Raw genomic sequence first — 20,898 nt, 5'->3', positions numbered from 1 at the left:
GTAAACACTCACGAAGTCTTTTGGTTAAATTGTTCGTGGTTTGATGTAACATCTCAACTGGAATTCCCGCAATTGCTTCTCGGATCTTTGCCTTCAGTTCTTCCGTTGTAACAGGTCTACTGTGAAGCACTTTGCTTTTAAGGTGACCCCACAAAAAGTAATCGCAAGCTGAGAGATCAGGCGATCTGGGAGGCCATCTAATGTTATCATTTCGTGAAATGACACGTTGTACAAACAATCGGCATACAGCTGCCATCGATATTCGTGCAGTATGTGATGTTGCTCCGTCTTGTTGAAACCAGGCTGTGTTAAGAATTGGTGGAAATCTCTTTTGTTGTTCCACAACAAAGGTTTCAAGCATGGCTACGTAACGAGCCAACGTCACTGTAATCGTAAGACCGTTGTCATCCTCAAAAAAATAACGGCCTATAACACCTAAAGATGACATAGCACACCACACGGTCACTTTCTGGCTGTGCAACAGATGCTGGTGTAGCTGCGTAGGATTTTCTTGTGCCCAGTATCTGAAATTTTGCTTGTTAACAAATCCACTGAGGAGGAAATGAGCTTCGTCTGACATCCACAGTTCGTGAACAAACTCTTCGTTATCATTTATCTTCTGAAGCATTACATTACAGAATTGTGCTCGCACAACTGCATCGTTCAGTTTCAGTTCCTGGACGATCTGCAACTTGTATGGATGGAATTGCAAGTCCTTCACTAACATTCTTCGAACACTTGAACTATGCAATTGTAAAGATGCTGAGAGACGATGGATTGACCGATGTGGACTTCGTATGACAGCATCTTGTAAAGCTTGAACATTCTGCGGTGTATGGACGGTTCGCTCACGGCCTGGAGGTTTCTTTTTCATTGCCGAACCAGTTTCCTCAAAATTAGATATCCATGTTTTAATTGCATGTGCTGATGGAACACGGTCGTGCCGTCCCAGATTAAAATGATGGCGAAATTCTCTACGCGCTCCCTCCACACTGTCATTGTTTTTGTAAAACGCTTTGATAGCAAATGCATGTTGCACACCACTCCAAGGATCCATGACAACTAAGTGGCAGGTTAGGTTAGAGAGGCTGGCACCACTTATCAAGTGGTACCAATTGCCCACAGCTACCAACACAACTTTCAAAATTTCCCGTTTCTTTGAATCATCCTGTATAATCACAGGGGACAAAGCTGAACTGAAGGGAGAGTGATCAAAGGTTTCCCAGTGCATTTTGCAATTTATCCTTTGTCAAAATCACAGTGTGTGGCCTGGCATTGTCATAGAGGAGGATGATATCTCTGATGGGCATCCCTGTCCTTTGTTTCAGTAGGCAACTTTTGTTGACTGTATCAGCAAGCAATAGTAAGCCGCGCAGTTCACTGATAATTGATTGTGAAGTAAATCAGTGAGTAAAACTCCCCATGAGTAAAATAAATTGTTGCAAGAACTTTTCCGGCTGACAGACGGGTTTTCATCTTCACTGGGCAGCCCTCAACCTTCTTTTGACATTTTTGACTCCAGAGTTTAATGAGGGACCCATGTCTCATCACATGTGATGATGCGCCTCAAAAAAATCATCCCCTTCTTACTGAAATCGATTCAGAAGTCTCTCACAGATTTCCAGCCTGACCTTTTTTTGGTTTTCATTCAACAACCTTGGAACCCATTGAAGACTAATTTTTCTAAAGCCAAGATGATCAGTAATAATGGATTGAGCACTCCGATAGTTGATACCCATTTCTGACTTGATTTCTTTAACAGTGAACTGGCGATCACCTTCGATAAGCTTTCGAACAGCATGGATGTTGTCAGCTGTGACACTTGACTTTCGGCGTTGATCATGACTCGTTTTCTACACTTTAAATTGTCTGGTCCATGTATACACTCAGTTCTGGGACAGTGTAGCGTCAACAAAACTGTACCTTTAAACAAGTTAAAATTTCAGTGGGTTTAACACCTTCATTAGTTAAAAACTTAATGATTATATGTTGTGCAACACACAACGGATCCTCTTGCTCACTCATGGCTGTACTGATTAAAGAACAGAGCAAAGGAGCTAACCAAGCTGGTTTCCCTCTCTCCCTCTCTAACACACTAAACATTAACCCCCACACTCCGCCATCGAGCTCGGAACTGCTTGCTACGTAGAATAGCAAAATTACCTTTTAAATTTGATTCACCCTTGTATAATTGCATGGGTAATTTTTAATTTACTGCTCAAAGATGAATAATAGAAATTGTACTGTAAAATAAAATAAACTTAAAAAAAAAATTGCCCCTAACAAAAATCAATTAAAAATTAATACTATCCACTCCTTTAAATTTTGACTTTTGAAGATGGACTAGATTAAAATCAAAAAAATATCAATAATTTCTTAATTTTTTATTTGGCGTTGACTTCAAAAATAAAAATTTAAAGAATTGAAGGGAATTTTTTTTCTTTAGTAGTTTTGAAGGGTTTATTCTTTACTTTAAAGTTTATTTAAAATTTATGAGTTTACAAAACAATAATAATAATAGTTCCATCCACATGAAAAAAATATGATCACAAGAAATTATGAAAAGGTGAAAAATGAGCATCTGGATGAAAGTTATGAAAGGAATGAAGAGAAACATTTCTTAGATAGATTAAATTAACATTTCGTATATAGATTTCTTAATAGATTAATGCTAATTATCATATGGTGAAACTGTCTCAAACGTTGTTTTGGTTATACATTTTTCAATTGATTTTCTTGAAGTTTTGAATAGATATTAGAATGATATCAAATTGTTAATCCTTATCCTAAACAATAAAGTACTAAATAATGATGGCTATAGACAAATAAAATATATCTCCGAATCATCTGTGTGATCGTGTAATTTTTTGTTTAAAAAAAAATCTTCCACTTGTGTTATCTGAAATAAACTTACTCTACAAAATAAAAAATAAGAATCAAAACCTGTGCATTTTGATTAAAAACATTTCTCTTGAATTGAGAACCTCTTCCTTATTTGACTTGATTAAAAATACAAACAAAAACTGTCCAGCATTTGTACTTTTTTCTACTGGGAGAGATTGAAGAAGCTTGGTTAATCTGAGCTATAACTTTGCCTTTTGTTTTCATAAGATGGATTGAAGAGTCTCAGATGTATAAATATGAACAGATTTATTTACTTATTATAAATTTTAGACATTGCGTTTCTAAACATTTTGATTTTTATAATAATCCAACATGATTTTGAAAAATTTCACCAATTTTTCATGTAGTATTATTTTCATTTATTAAATGCACCATTGAATAATTTTGCATATTTATTAAAACACATTTTCTTTTATTAGAATCACATGTTCTTTTTTTATTGATTTTATTTAATTATGTTTTTTCATAAAGATTTGATTACATTTTTTTAGAAATGAAAATGAGAAAAAACTGCAGGAAGGACTGACTGTTACTAGAATGATGATGGATTTTTCTGATGATGACTGGTCATGAAGTATAAAATCTTTCCAAAGACTTGTGATATTATCAAAATAATAATTTTGTAAGTTGCATGTAATAAATGTGTTTATTTACATTATTTGGTATAACATGAATGATTGAAGAAGATTAATCATGATTTGTGAAGAAGATTAATCAAATAAGAAATAATAAAATTTTACATGTAGCTAACAATGCAAGCCAATTAGCCTTCATCAGATGTAGTCCTTTACAGGTTGATCATCCCCTTTCCCATTCCTGTGCATTTCCAAAATCTTTATTCCATTTTCCTCATACAAATGCATCAGAGTTTATATTTTCTGTTTATATATATATATATATATATATATATATATGTCTTATATTCTAAAAATAAGATAATCTAAATAGAGATAATAGAATTCATTATCTTAGAGGTAAAAGTGTAGATTTTCTAAATTTCTTCTTTTTTACAAAAACTTTTTGGTTTTTCTTACCCCCAAATTTTTGTTTATAATTACAAGTTTTAGTTCATTAATATCATCAATAGATCACATAGTTGTTTTGTTAGATATGCAACTATTTTTCTAGGCTGAGTTGATTCGTTAATACTCAGAAATAAGATTTTCTATATTTCATAACTAAACTCAATTGAATGTATCAGCTAACAATAAATTCATTAATCGTGACTTTTCATAATAACCACATTTATATACCATTTTAACTTTAATAAAATTTCCAAGCTAATAACTATAAAAGTACACACTCATGCATACTGTACAAAATTGATTTATGTTTATTCTCGTGCATTTCCATTATCATGCTTATTATTCTTTTTTAAAGCTTGATCAAATTTAAAAGTTATGGTAATGTTTTTAAATATTCATATATTCCCAGCAAAGATGTCTTTTTCTTGTTTTTATTTAATAATTAGTGATTTTTAATTCTTCAACAAAATTTTATCTAAACAACATACTTTTTTTTTTTTTTGTCTTCAGTCATTTGACTGGTTTGATGCAGCTCTCCAAGATTCCCTATCTAGTGCTAGTCGTTTCATTTCAGTATACCCTCTACATCCTACATCCCCAACAATTTGTTTTACATACTCCAAACGTGGCCTGCCTATACAATTTTTCCCTTCTACCTGTCCTTCCAATATTAAAGCGATTATTCCAGGATGCCTTAGTATGTGGCCTATAAGTCCGTCTCTTCTTTTAACTATATTTTTCCAAATGCTTCTTTCTTCATCTATTTGCCGCAATACCTCTTCATTTGTCACTTTATCTACCCATCTGATTTTTAACATTCTCCTATAGCACCACATTTCAAAAGCTTCTAATCTTTTCTTCTCAGATACTCCGATTGTCCAAGTTTCACTTCCATATAAAGCGACACTCCAAACATACACTTTCAAAAATCTTTTCCTGACATTTAAATTAATTTTTGATGTAAACAAATTATATTTCTTACTGAAGGCTCGTTTAGCTTGTGCTATTCGGCATTTTATATCGCTCCTGCTTCGTCCATCTTTAGTAATTTTACTTCCCAAATAACAAAATTCTTCTACCTCCATAATCTTTTCTCCTCCTATTTTCACATTCAGCGGTCCATCTTTGTTATTTCTACTACATTTCATTACTTTTGTTTTGTTCTTGTTTATTTTCATGCGATAGTTCTTGCGTAGGACTTCATCTATGCCGTTCATTGTTTCTTCTAAATCCTTTTTACTCTCGGCTAGAATTACTATATCATCAGCAAATCGTAGCATCTTTATCTTTTCACCTTGTACTGTTACTCCGAATCTAAATTGTTCTTTAACATCATTAACTGCTAGTTCCATGTAAAGATTAAAAAGTAACGGAGATAGGGAACATCCTTGTCGGACTCCCTTTCTTATTAGGGCTTCTTTCTTATGTTCTTCAATTGTTATTGTTGCTGTTTGGTTCCTGTACATGTTAGCAATTGTTCTTCTATCTCTGTATTTGAACCCTAATTTTTTTAAAATGCTGAACATTTTATTCCAGTCTACGTTATCGAATGCCTTTTCTAGGTCTATAAACGCCAAGTATGTCGGTTTGTTTTTCTTTAATCTTCCTTCTACTATTAATCTGAGGCCTAAAATTGCTTCCCTTGTCCCTATACTTTTCCTGAAACCAAATTGGTCTTCTCCTAACACTTCTTCCACTCTCCTCTCAATTCTTCTGTATAAAATTCTAGTTAAGATTTTTGATGCATGACTAGTTAAACTAATTGTTCTGTATTCTTCACATTTATCTGCCCCTGCTTTCTTTGGTATCATAACTATAACACTTTTTTTGAAGTCTGATGGAAATTCCCCATTTTCATAAATATTACACACCAGTTTGTATAATCTATCAATCGCTTCCTCACCTGCACTGCGCAGTAATTCTACAGGTATTCCGTCTATTCCAGGAGCCTTTCTGCCATTTAAATCTTTTAATGCTCTCTTAAATTCAGATCTCAGTATTGTTTCTCCCATTTCATCCTCCTCAACTTCCTCTTCTTCCTCTATAACACCATTTTCTAATTCATTTCCTCCGTATAACTCTTCAATATATTCCACCCATCTATCGACTTTACCTTTCGTGTTATATATTGGTGTACCATCTTTGTTTAACACATTATTAGATTTTAATTTATGTACCCCAAAATTTTCCTTAACTTTCCTGTATGCTCCGTCTATTTTACCAATGTTCATTTCTCTTTCCACTTCTGAACACTTTTCTTTAATCCACTCTTCTTTCACCAGTTTGCACTTCCTGTTTATAGCATTTCTTAATTTCCGATAGTTCCTTTTACTTTCTTCATCACTAGCATTCTTATATTTTCTACGTTCATCCATCAGCTGCAATATATCGTCTGAAACCCAAGGTTTTCTACCGGTTCTCTTTATTCCGCCTAAGTTTGCTTCTGCTGATTTAAGAATTTCCTTTTTAACATTCTCCCATTCTTCTTCTACATTTTCTACCTTATCTTTTTTACTCAGACCTCTTGCGATGTCCTCCTCAAAAATCTTTTTTACCTCCTCTTCCTCAAGCTTCTCTAAATTCCACCGATTCATGTGACACCTTTTCTTCAGGTTTTTAAACCCCAATCTACATTTCATTATCACCAAATTATGGTCGCTATCAATGTCTGCTCCAGGGTAAGTTTTGCAGTCAACGAGTTGATTTCTAAATCTTTGCTTAACCATGATATAATCTATCTGATACCTTCCAGTATCGCCTGGCTTTTTCCAAGTGTATATTCTTCTATTATGATTTTTAAATTGGGTGTTGGCAATTACTAAATTATACTTTGTGCAAAATTCTATAAGTCGGTCCCCTCTTTCATTCCTTTTGCCCAGCCCGTATTCACCCACTATATTTCCTTCCTTGCCTTTTCCAATGCTTGCATTCCAATCTCCAACTATTATTAAATTTTCATCTCCTTTTACGTGTTTAATTGCTTCATCAATCTCTTCGTATACACACTCTACCTCATCATCATCATGGGCGCTTGTAGGCATATAGACGTTAACAATCGTTGTCGGTTTAGGTTTTGATTTTATCCTTATTACAATGATTCTATCGCTATGCGTTTTGAAATACTCCACTCTCCTCCCTATCTTCTTGTTCATCACGAATCCTACTCCTGCCTGCCCATTATTTGACGCTGAGTTAATTACTCTAAAATCACCTGACCAAAAGTCGCCTTCCTCTTCCCATCGAACCTCACTAATTCCTACTATATCCACATTTGTCCTACCCATTTCCCTTTTTAAATTTTCTAGCCTACCAACCTTTTTCAAGCTTCTAACATTCCACGCTCCGACTCGTAGAATGTTATTTTTTAATTTCCTGGTGACCCCTTCCTTAGTAGTCCCCACCCGGAGATCCGAACGGGGGACTATTTTACCTCCGGAATATTTTACCAAGGAAGGCGCCTCCATAATTGCTATGTGAAAATGCAGAGAGCCACATTTTCTTGGAAAAAAAGCAGCTGTAGTTTTCCATTGCTTTCAGCTGCGCAGTACTCAGAGGACTGAGTGATGTTGATACGGCCGTTTAAGTCGTCCTGACTCACGCCCCTAACAACTACTGAAAGAGCTGCTGCCCTCTTTCAGGAATCATTCCTTAGTCTGGCTCTCAACAGATACCTCTCCGATATGGTTGCACCTTCGGTCCAGCTACTCTGCATCCCTGAGCACTCAAGCCCCCTCACCAACGGCAAGGTCTCATGATTCATAGAGGAGGAAACAACATACATATATACATTTTTCTCCTATCAGTCATATAAATTATAGCCTCCACTACTGTGAAGAAATTTATTGCAATAGAGTACCAATGTTTGTATTTACTTTACATGTAATAATCTCTGAAAATAACCTGCTTTGCACTGCTTCATGAATGGTAATATTGTCATTATTACATTGGCTGAAAGGAACCATTCCAGTAGCAGAAATAGATGAAAACCAGTTAATTGAATGCTATGACTGCAGTACATGGGAGGTAAACATTTGGTCCTAACCAAATGATGAGAAGAGTTGATTTGTTCATGAAGCTTTAACATCATGAAGTAACATAATGCCACAACTAAGCATTCTCTATGTCACATTTTTAATTGCTTAATGCTCATGGTATTTTTTTTATATAATATACTTCATATGTCTGGTATAAATTTCAGCCACTTTCATTTTGAATTAAAAAACAAACATATATTTCACATTTTTTTGGCTTCTTTGATCAATTTTAACTATTTTAATTTGCAAAACATGCTGTAAACATAATTTTTTTGTTATTGCATCAGCAGTTCACCAAAAGATGAAGAAAGTCAGGGTGCATATGTAAAATTGTAGTGCTCCTACAGATATTTACAAATGCTACTTATTTTCTTTGATGTGTTCCTTTTATACCTATAAATTACTCATCATCTTTACTTTATTTTATCCTTCTTGAGTTATCCCCTAGGATTATTAAAAAGCCTATAATTGACAACTTCTTAAACAGACTCACACACACACAGAGAGAGAGAGAGAGTATACAGATACTTAACTACCTCCTACAAATATGATTGCTTATCACTGCTCAACATACTCATTCTTGCAATAAAAATTTGTTCAGTTGAACACAAAAACTTAAATAAAGCATAGCTAAATTAGTCTGATGTATTTTAGATTGTAATGCACACTAAAAATTTGCATTAAATATTTCCTACTATACATGTATGACTACTATTATCAATTTTTAATATCACAACCTTCTTTTTACAAATTATAATCTTATAATAAAAATATTTTTATTTAAAACAAATAAACTACCAAAGTTATTGGTTTAAAATTTATGTTCAAAGGTTTTTAATCAACAGCATTAAATTTTTTTATCTCTGCAGGCAGTTCTTTGAACAGTCTTTACCAAACAAAACCAACAATTATTTAATGTACCATTTAATTACCGCAATGTAATAATATTACAGTGCGATTCTTTAGGCAGTTATTAGATTCTTTATTATTCCCCAAATCATCTCAATGCAATTCATATCAGGATGATTGGGAAACAGCCTGAGAATGGAATGTTTGTAATTTTTCTTTATTTAATACTGTTAACTGAAAAAGCTATATTGGTTTAAAAGAAATTATTGGTATAACTCAGCTTTTAAAATACTTTCTTTATATCATATCTGTTTATTCAACAGCTTCTGCATATTGACCTAGTCATATTTAGAATCCTTTCTTTCCTCTACAATATAGTAATTAGTGTGAATCATTAGCAATCACTGTTACTGTTATCAGTTCCAGATTTAGAATAACTTTCTTCTTAAATACACCTCTAATAATTTTCTTGATTCATATTACCATGCTATTACATTTTCTTGAAGTGGCTTTCCATAAAACCACTTTAAAACAAAAATCAGCTGCTCAAAATGTCCACCTTCAATATCAGTGCACATTTCAGCGTGAGATCTATGGGTACAAATACCCTTCTCACATCCTTCTTGACTTGCAAACATGAATCTGTATAAAAGTTCATTTTCATTGTAAGATCCCTGAGCACATACTAATACCTTCATGTATCCCCATTTGAAGATTTTTTTATTCTAAATATTTTTTTTTTTTGGCCTTTCACACATTTTGCTCTATGAACTAAGTAAATTGGGCTATCTAAATACAATTTTGCAGTATTGTGCTGTTCTTTTTATACAGTTCTCAAAATATTTTAATTTTATTTACTTTTTAATTCATTTACAGATACAATTTTAACCTATATCATTATTTTATTGCTATTATTGGCATTTATTCATGAATAAAACTAAATCCAGACCTGCTGAAATAATGGAGTATGTTCATATTCACTGTTCATATATTCAATGTAGGTTGACAGCTTCCTACTTTGAATATTTGTATAGTGTAGCTCTCATACTGAATGTTGACAGTTGCTGCCTGCCTTCCTTGCATGGGCTAGTAATTATCTGAATTGAAAATACCTTTGTTTTAGTTTATTTGTATTTTATGTTTATCTTATTACATAAATCATAATCAAAATTTAAATTATGCTAGTTATATTATATTGATAATTTGAAGCTGCTGAATTTTGCAGCTTTTTACAAATTTTGAAAATAAATTGTACAATATTGAAAATAATTATAAAATATTATAATTAATAAACAAATGAAATAATTAAATTCAGTAACTAACTATGGAAATCAAAAAAGATTGTTTGAATGATATTACTACTGTAAAATGCAGAATAAAAGCTGCATATGTGAATTTATTTTTTTATTTTTAATATAGATTCATAAAAATAACTGGAAGAAACAACACGTATATCTTATACTAATAAATTAGTTAACATTGCTATTAATTATTTATTAATAGTTAATCATTTATTTTGGTTTCATTCACTTCCCAATCATATTTCCTCAATACCAGACAGTTTAGCCAACATAATCTTTGCTGATAAAAACCATCAAGGTTGTTACAAACCAGTATTTATTTTGCTTTTTCATCTTTATTATTGACCTCTAATTAAATTTACAATTCACTTTTTCATCAGCTGTAAATTTTGTTTCCAGTACAAATTTTCCAATTTCATTACATGCTAGCAACAGTCCTTGCAAACAAAAGTAGTTATTGAACCAACTTTTTCAGTCATTTAAAAGTAATATTTTTGGCAGTTATTCGTTTCTTTATTATTCCCCAAATCATCTCAATGCAATTCATATCAGGATGATTGGGAAACAGCCTGAGAATGGAATGTTTGTAATTTTTCTTTTTTTAATACTGTTAACTGAAAAAGCTATATTGGTTTAAAAGAAATTATTGGTATAACTCAGCTTTTAAAATACTTTCTTTATATCATATCTGTTTATTCCTCAACAGCTTCTGCATATTGACCTAGTCATATTTAGAATCCTTTCTTTCCTCTACAATATAGTAATTAGTGTGAATCATTAGCAGTCACTGTTACTGTTTTCAGTTCCAGATTTAGAATTACTTTCTTCTTAAATATACCTATAATAATTTTCTTGATTCATATTACCATGCTATTACATTTTCTTGAAGTGGCTTTCCATAAAACCACTTTAAAACAAAACCATATTCTCCATCCACATGGATGATGATTATTCTATTACACTTAATCAACAAATAGTGTCCTTCACTGCTTCCATCTTGGTAGGATTTACTGTTTGAATGTGAAATTAGTACATGACTGCCATCTTTCTAAGTAATCAGACTCCTTCTTGGTTGAACTTTCAAGTAGTTTCAGATAAGAAATTTTTTTTTTTTTTTTTTTTAATATTTATTCAACAGTATAATTTTTCTGTTATTTTTAATTTAAACATAATTCACTATTAATGAATATGGGACATTCTTTTACAAACCGAACACCTTTCTGACCGACACATTTTTGATTTAGACAAAACTTTTTTTACGTGTTCTATACGACAAAAAAAGATATACCTATTCGAGGATTTTTTTCTTTTAATTTTTTTGAAATAGAAAGGATTGAAAATGTAAGAATTTGGTGATTTTTGGCTTGTAGTATATTTTTAAAAAATTCATAACTCTGGTTCTATTTGAGCTACAGATTTCTTCTTTTTTTTCATTTTAAAGGTAAAAGAACGAGCTTTAATAAAAAAAGTACTTTAAAAAAAAATTATTTACAAATTGAAATTGTTATAAACAATTAAAATGTTTAAATCGATTTTTAACAATTGCCCCCCCCCACATATCAAGTTTTTAATATTTCTATCGTGTTCTCTGTCAAATTTACTTTCGAAAACGCTTTTTTTATCGATGCGGAAATAATTATTACTATATGAAAAAAATTAATTAATCTAGCGCGGTTCGTCACATCGGCGCGCAGGTCACAGCGCATGCTACTGAATCGCACGAGGAGTACTGACAGAGCAGAAACGGCCAATACGCAGCTGATTCGAAGAACGCGCTAGATTAATTAATTTTTTCATATAGTAACAATTATTTCCCCATCGATAAAAAAAGCGTTTTCGAAAGTAAATTTGACAGAGAACACGATAAAAATATTAAAAACTTGATACGTGGGAGAGGGGCAATTGTTAAAAATTGATTTAAACATTTTCTTTGTTTATAACAATTTCAATTTGTAAATAATTTTTTTTTCAAGTACTTTTTTATTAAAGCTCGTTCTTTTACCTTTAAAATAAAAAAAAAATGACATCTGTAGCTCAAATAGAACCAGAGTTATGATTTTTTTAAAAATATACTACAAGCCAAAAATCACCAAATTCTTAAATTTTCAATCCTTTCTATTTTCCAAAAAAAATGAAAAGAAAAAATCCTCGAATAGGTATATCTTTTTTTTCGTATAGAACACGTAAAAAAAGTTTTAGCTAAATCAAAAATGTGTCAGTCAATTTTCGACCAAATCTGTACGGTTTGTGACAGAATGTCCCATATGGATTTTCATTAAAGAGTTTTTTTAACTAAATTTCCTGCAAGTATAGTTTTTAAACTAATGTAACACCTCTATCCAAGCTGTGATTCAAGTTTCTGTTTTGTTTTTTAATAGTCTGTAAATTTTTTTTCGATTAAATAAAAGTCAGTGGACTATGTTTCTTTATCTTTTTGTTTTGTGATTTTTTTTTTATTTATTTGTTCAATAAGGTATGAAAATTGTGTAGGGATGTTGCATTTTCTTCCTATTTCTTCATTTATCTGAAGTTGTAAAATTTGAAACATCTTCACCATTGAAAATTTGTTCTTTAGCTTTCTGTTTAAACATGTCATTGCACCGATCAAAACTCCCTTAGCCTTATTGAATACAGATGAATTTGTAATTGGACCAATAGATATGCATTTTCATCTGGAGTTAATAAATATTTGTTTTCAATAAGATTTAAACCAATTTAAAATCAATCTCTGGCTCTGACTTAATTTTTCATTTATTAGGCAAGAATTCATTTTACACAGTTATATTACAATACTTGTACACTATTTAGTTTGATTTTTTTTTTGATGAATTTTCAACTTTTATATTAATTTTTGTCATAAAATGAAAGTAATTTTTGCTTAATTAATGTAACAGATTCATGTCACACATAACTTTAGACTAAATGAAATATTTTGATATAGGAGTCTGATCCATTTGAAAGAATTGTCTTTGATATTTGTGGAAAAATTGTTAATAATCTCATAAATATAATATGACACCAGAGTATAGTCCAAAAACATATGATGCATTGTGAATTTACAGTTAACCCAAAGTTTGTTTATAACATTAACAATTTGAAGAATAATCTATTAATAATAACTCATTAGCAATGGTGAATATGTTTAGGTGCATTTCTGTTTATTTAGATGATTGTGAAAAAAATTATTTATTTATGTTAAAAAAAACAGTAATTTTTTATAAAAAAAAGGTTAAAAAATCTGTTGTGGACATGATTCCTTATACGACTATTAAGTTACATATACACATTTTTTTAAAAATGAAAAGATATCAAATTTTATTTCATTAATAACTTCTGATATTTTTTCTTATCCTTTTTTTATTGTTATTATTAATTTCCAATAATAATTCAGTTTTTATTATTGGATAATTTGGTGAATAATAAAAAATGAAAAAGAAACAATCATAGAGGAAAAAGAAAGAAAACATGAAGAAATATATTTTAAAAAACGACAAGAATCTGAATATGAAGAGGAAGAAAATGTTAAAAACAAGGGAAGAATAAAAAATTAAGAGAATATGATAAATATAAAATGGAAAAAATGTTAAAGTCAAAGAAAGAATAAAAAGATTAAGAGAAGATGATGAATACAAAGAGAGACAAAATTTAAAAACTAGAGAATGTGTACGTACACAAATTAAAATCAGAAGAATTATATCAAACCAAAGAGCAATTAAATGATTGGCAACAAAAAATAAATAAACAAAATGATGATCAACTCCAACTAAGAGAGAATATTGTCCAACAATATCAGAGGAGTAATGAACTAAAAAATAAGAATTTTTTTCAATTTATCAAAGATCGAACATGTATGCTTCAGTGTATATGTTGCTCTTGTGAGGGTCTATTTTTCAGTCACTCTGTAGTTAATTTTAATGTAGAAAGAATTAAACAGAAATTCCAGTTTAATTAAATGATATTAAACAGATATTAAAGTAGAAAATCCAAAAATAATATGATTCTAAATTATAATTTTCAATTAATATTAATCAGATGTTTCACCAATTCTATTACTTACTCATATTCACATAAGTAATATATGTGAATATTTTTATTGTTATTACTGAATAATTATTTATTGTAAAAAAAATTTTTAATCATGGGTTAATAGTTATTAATAAATCAATATATTTAATTTAAAAAAAAGGAGATGAAGTCTAATTCGAACCGATGTGGCTTCCCCTTGTAAGATCAAATATTTCATTAATTAAAATTTTATTTGACTGTAACTCTGGAACCAATGAAAATAAGTATCACTTATGGTATATAATTGAAAAGCTCGTAACGAGGGCTTATTACTGCAGTTAAGAAAAAGTCCAAAATCCAATTTTTTTTTGTCTTTTTTGGACACTCTTTCCAAAATTGTAAGTTGATTGCAATCAAAAGGGGAGGTGCACAACTAGATGTTACAACAGTCCTAAATCCAAAATTTCAACATACTGTGGATAATTGTTTTTGAGTTATGCAAGATACATACATACATACGTACAGACGCCACGCCAAAAGTAGTCAAAATGTATTCAGGGATGGTCAAAATGGATATTTCCATTGAAATCTGAAAACTGAAATTTTTTGCGATCACAATACTTACTTTATACAAGGAAGTAAAAAACCACTAATTTTATACAATGAAAATGCAATAATAGTATTTTTTCTTTATTAGTTCTTATAATAATGGAAGTGGACATTACTAAAACCAAAGGTGAAGTTTGTACCGTTTAAGCGAATTCCTTTCAAATTTTAATGATTTGATTTTTATTTTTTTAAGTTATGACACTCTTAATATACTTTAATTCACTGTGGTAAAGCTGTGGCCATGGACATATTTATTCCTATTTTAGTCGATATTTTTATTAACAGTATGCAAAAGAGTTAAATAAATTCAGAATTTTATTGATTTTGTATAGACTAAGTGACAAAAATAGACAGAATTTCCAGTTCCAGTCTGATCCCAAATAGTTATTTAGTAAAAATGCTAGTACTGAATTCCCTTTGATAACATTTTGAATGTCTTGCAAGAAGTTTCACCTTGGGAAATTTTTGAGTGCTAGAGCTTCTCTTCTTTTGGTTATTTGAAAGCAGTTAAAACATTATTATTATTAATAATTAAATAAGGATATTTTAAAGCAAACAAAAGAGATAACTTTTCTAAGTCTCTTCCGTTTATATAGTCAGTGGCAACTACTTAATGCCAACAATATGTAGTGAAACTATATAACTTTGGCAACAGGTGACCTCTTTAAATTTGGTTAAATAATTGTGAATGGGTTTGCTAAACAGGCTTTGGGTGTTTTCCTTACTTCACACTCTTCCATTTTCAGTACAGTTTGGTGTGGATTGTTTTTTATAATGTAATTAGAAGCAACATCTACTTCAGTCGACGCCATGGACTGGTTGACCTGACTTTGATTGGCCCTGATTATTACTATTGAGATGATGTTTTACCATTGAGATTGATGTTTAGAAAGAGGATTCTCCTGAAATTACTCTAACAAAGAGTAAAAATATTACAAAATAAGTATGTATCTTGCAGAGACCATTTTAAAAAATAATTAAATGTTTTTAAATATTATGAACAGTGTTAATAATTTTTATTTATTTATTTTTAGTGAGGCTTGTTAACTTATTTGCATACATTAAGATTAATGAAAAACATGTGGATGCATAAAAATCATTATTTTTAATGCTTTAGTTGAAAACATGATATTAACTCATTATTTGCACGGAATCTGTTAAAATATTCAGTTCATAATATAAACTAATAAATTATTAGTTTATATTATAGTACATTTATTATTATGTAGCACTCACCAACTAATAATGATTAGAAATAGTTTATCTTAAATGTTTGTTTATTATTATACAGATAATAAAAAAAATTCCTTCAATTAATAGATACATTTTTAAGTGTATTATATTAAAAATTAATAACTAGCTTATCTGAAATTACAACACACATTAGGCTAATCTTAAAATATAGAAATTAACTTTTTTTATGTTTAGAATAAAATTTTGTTAATCAACTGTATAATCATTTATATATTAATTTACTGGGCTGCTACTTAGAAGATAAGGTATACGTGCAAGACTTAAAATATTCACTCATTTTTCTACTACATCTTCCCTACTCATAGTATTGTTGCTTTCTTTTAATATATATATATATCTGTACCTATAGAGCAACTCGTCCCAACTGACCGAATCATCAACACCCAGCAAAAACTACTGAAGATAAATTGATGAAAATTTGTATACATTCTTACAATGTAAGTGCACACTAAGAAAGGAATTTTTGAAATTCTGAGTTTAAATGGTAAAAATGGAGTAACAATGAAATTGATTATTTTTTTTTAATTTCTTTGTTACAAGTAAATATATCAACTTGATTTTTGATGTGTGAAATCCTCATGTGAATACCTAAAAACTAATTTCTAAATTTTCTGAAATTACAAGTTTAAAATAGATTTAAATTTTTTTTTAAATTGTGGCTATATTTTTTTAATTCTCGGTAACAAATTTAAATATAAACTTGATTTTTGGTGTATGTAATTTTCATGTGAATATTTAAAAACCAGTTTCTAGATTTGAAAGGATGAAGAAAGGTAAAAAAAAATTTGATGAATGATTGTAAATTTTCCCCTTTCCGACTATACTAAACAAAATATTCACCATATTGGGGCTTGTAAATATCCTTCAGATAAATATCTAGAAATTATTTTCAATTTTTTTTTTAGTTTTGATTTTTTAAGGGTGCAATAGTATAGGCAGCTCAACTAAAACCACCACTTTTATTGTATGTGGGATGTGACTGGCTGCACCTACCTCCTGTTGCTTGACTAAAGAGCATAAAATAAAATAATTAAAAATGTTTAAAAAAATGAGAAACAAAGTATGGTTACCTCCTAGTGGGGTTAGGCAGGTAATGCTAAAAACCGGTCAAAATGTATTTTTGCTTATGAAGTTTGGGTAACTAATAATTTTAAGATGAAAGCCAACTGTTTTGAAACCTGCATTCTTCAGATCACTCAAAGTTTTGGGTCCTGTACTGACCAAACTGTTGCTTTGAAGAAATTACAATACATTGATATTTTTTTATAAATTGAAGAGTTTAATTTTTATATATCATTATTATCTCACAAACATGATTTAATGAATACAGCAGGGTCCAGGGGGCAGAGCAATCTGGTTAGACTGGAAGGGCGAACAAAGACAGCCATGACCAGCAAAGAATGTTCAATTTTCTTATCTCCCTTTTTTGTTTTTCTCTATTTAAGCATTGAGCAACAGTTTGTTGTTTATCATATACTTCTTCAAAGTTTTAATAAAAACTTTTATTTACCATTTCATCAGAATTTAATGAAAATCTAAAAACGGTATTCTTAATTAAATAATTTTTATTTTTAAATAAATATGTTTGCTGTTAAAAAAATGTTGCGGGTGAAGCCGCTTTGATATCACAAGCAAAGCCGCAGCAGGGAAATGCTAGTATGTATAAATAAATAGTCAATAGATTTAAATACGATAGTGAAATAATTACAAGGGCCACAAAAAAATCAATATCAATTTACATTAAACTTGACAATATAGCAGTTGTAAAACCTGAAGCCACATACGTCTGTAAAACCCTGTTCAATCTAAACTCTAAATCCATAACCGATAAACTTTAAATAGCTGACAGAAGAGCCCTCAGAACCATCCTAAACAATAAACCCAAAGGCCAAGGAAAATGGTGGATAAATTTCAACAAGATTAAATCATGTCAGAATCAATCATCAATACCATGAGAAAACAAAGACTAGCATATTATGAACACATATTATAGATGCCAGAGACCAGATTGATGATATAAATCTTTAATAAAATCAAGAATTACAAAGTAAAAAACAGTTCTAGAAGAACTTAAGATTACAGAAGAAATGATTCTGGGAAGAGAAGCCAAGGTAAAGGAAAAATCCATCAGACTTGTACTAAAAAAGAGAAATGTACAACATAATCACACAGAAGAAATAAGGGCAACCAGATCTGTATGGATGAAAAACTTTATGAAAAAATATTAGGAGGAAAAGAAGTAGATTGCTCATTCTCCAAGGATTTTGAAATAATGGATTGATTAATGTGCTCCTTGGTGGGCGTAACAATTTTATGTTAATGTGTATATATATATATATATATCTATTAACATATTGACCACTGTGTGAAAATTGATTCTTGTAATTAATATTGTAAATTTAACTTATTTGTTTATTATGTTTTGGGTGGTTTTTATATATGTATATATGTATACATACATACATATTCTTTAGCTTAGTGATGAATTTTACATGGGTTTAATGTTGAATTAATTTGCAAAATATAATAAAGGAGATTTTTTTTATTTATCAAATAAAATTTCAGTCTTGAATTTTAACAATATTTATCGACATCTAGTTATTATCCTACAAACTCATTGGCAAACATGTTATTCACCTACTGCAAATGACTTATCAAGCTTAATTATACCTATGTAAATTAAATAATCAAACATGTTTGTTTGAATTACTCATCTAAATAAATGAGATGTTCAAAGAAATTTTTTGTTACATATTCATATGAATGAAATTGTTTATATTTATATACAAATTACTCTTGTCTGTTTAATATAAAGAGCAATTATCACTTTAATATGTTAATTCACTTTGACCATAATTATTATGTTTATTTTTATTCTAAGTCAGATTACAATAATTTTATATCAAAAACTTCCTCTTTACAACCTGGCCTAGCATTAGATCTGAAACGTAATTAGTATTAACAAATACAAACGGACATAGCAGTCCTGGATTCATTTTCTGGATCAATAGGATGGAATAAATAATCTAATATCATATGACTTACCTAGAACAAAAATGAATAGAATTGTGGTAGACACTGATTTTACAAGTGACATTGACACTAAAAAAACTTTACGTAAAAGTACTTTTTGATTTTCCCTGTTTTTTGTGTCATCATTCTCAGCTTGTTTCAACAAGATTGATATGATACAAATTTATTCTTTGCATGGGCATAATCCTTTTTTATTTTGTACAGTGCTCAAAGAAGAATATATGAATTAGAGAGTATGAAATATATATTTATATGTAGAATCAGAAAATGTTATCAATTGTAATTTAATTAAATTTTTAATGGTTCTATTTATTTCTCATATTGAAATTATTCATTAAGCCATTGAATAATTAAAATCTTATTCATGCATGCTTCAAATACAATAACTTCCAATTATTAATAAAAAGTATTATAAAAGACATAGTAAATTTATTAATTCTTCTGACCCTCGAGATACTATTACCAAGTATCAGAGACATACTCATATTTCATGTTAAATTTGAGTATTTGACACGAATGCAGATGATATTTCGTGCCAATACATATTAACTAGTAATACCACAGAAACTACTGCTGGTTAGTGATAGTATATATTATGATTAAGATCTCTGAACATTAAACCTCGAATATAATGTACTGTATTTAATAAATTGAACTCTAAAGTGAAACTGAAGTGTAATGAAGACAGAAAAAAATGAAATTGTTGATCATAAGCTCTGTTGCCTTGGTCAATAGACATCACTATCTAATGATGACACTGTCATTGAGGTATTTTCACTATAACCTTTTTTTTAGAATTTTTACAAATAATATATTCAAAATAAGACTAATATAAAATAATTTTAATGAAAATCAGTAAATTTAATTATTATTTAACTGTGTACTGTGACATAATATTATATAGTGCAGATTTTTCTACACCCAACTGACACTACACTGAAATTATTTCGGTCTCGAGGACAAGTGTCAGTTAAAAATATGAAAGAGTGAAGTATCTAATAATAATAAGTTTGTTTTTCTCAGGAATGGTCAACTGAGATTATATAAGACTGCACCCATACATATCATCCCTCATTCATCCACTGAAGTAATACGTTACAGTAGTTCTGGAGGGTAGACAGAAAAGAGTATCTAATATTAACAATACATCTCAGGACTGGTCGACCTGAGATTGTACAAGACTCTACTTCATTTATATTCATACATATCATCCTCTGAAATACCTAACGGTGGTTCCAGACGCTAAACAGAAGAAAAAGAAGTATCTATCTAATAAGTATTTACTGAAAGTCAAATAGGAAATTGTGTGGAATGTCAAGAGGACATTATATCAGGAATGGAAGGAAGACTATGTGTTCAGTTTGCACCAGTTGTTTAGTGGTGAATTCTCCATCACCACAACAAAGATAGCAGCTGCCATTTTCAAAATGAAACTTTTCTGAAAAATTGTTACCTATATATCTCTCTATCTTTTAGAAGAACCTTTCTCCAAAAGCTGGAAAATGATTTTGTTAAAAAAAAAAACAAGCAAGTATTAAATGGTCAAAAACAAGACCTCACTTTGGTTGGTCTATTTATAACAACAGAAATTAGATTGTTAATCAATAGAATACTTATCAAAAACAAAACAAACATGAAAATCATTTTTTTAAATAATTTTTGTATATATATATATATATATATATATTTGTGTTTTATTGATTAACAATTTATCTAAATTACATTGTTATTAATAAACCAAGCAAAGTGAGGTCTTGTTTTTAACCTTATAACACTTGCCTGTTTTTTATATATATTTATGATATTCTTATTTGACAGTCTATTCTCCATCTATTATATCAATTGTAGCTCATATAAAAATTGCACATTTAACACATTATGATA

General features: G+C 29.9%; 1 protein-coding gene across 2 annotated transcripts in view; it reads left to right on the top strand.

Annotated features, from left to right (window-relative positions):
- Window positions 1–20,505, top strand: part of LOC142324450 (Fanconi anemia group A protein homolog) — a 57,469-nt gene extending 36,964 nt beyond the window's left edge. The window contains exons 12-13 of one of the 2 annotated variants that reach the window (XM_075365280.1): window positions 3,396–3,526; window positions 20,038–20,505. In XM_075365280.1, the coding sequence (XP_075221395.1) occupies window positions 3,396–3,477 (82 nt within the window). In that variant the 3' untranslated portion in view covers window positions 3,478–3,526; window positions 20,038–20,505. Of the gene's footprint in view, window positions 1–3,395; window positions 3,748–20,037 lie in introns of those variants that run through there. The other variant, XM_075365279.1, reaches the window with a different exon arrangement.
- The last annotated feature ends 393 nt before the right edge of the window (window positions 20,506–20,898 follow it).

This window comes from Lycorma delicatula, chromosome 5 (assembly GCF_047948215.1).
Source record: "Lycorma delicatula isolate Av1 chromosome 5, ASM4794821v1, whole genome shotgun sequence".
NCBI classification, from domain to species: domain Eukaryota; kingdom Metazoa; phylum Arthropoda; class Insecta; order Hemiptera; family Fulgoridae; genus Lycorma; species Lycorma delicatula.
This window is presented reverse-complemented; position numbering and strand designations above follow the sequence as displayed.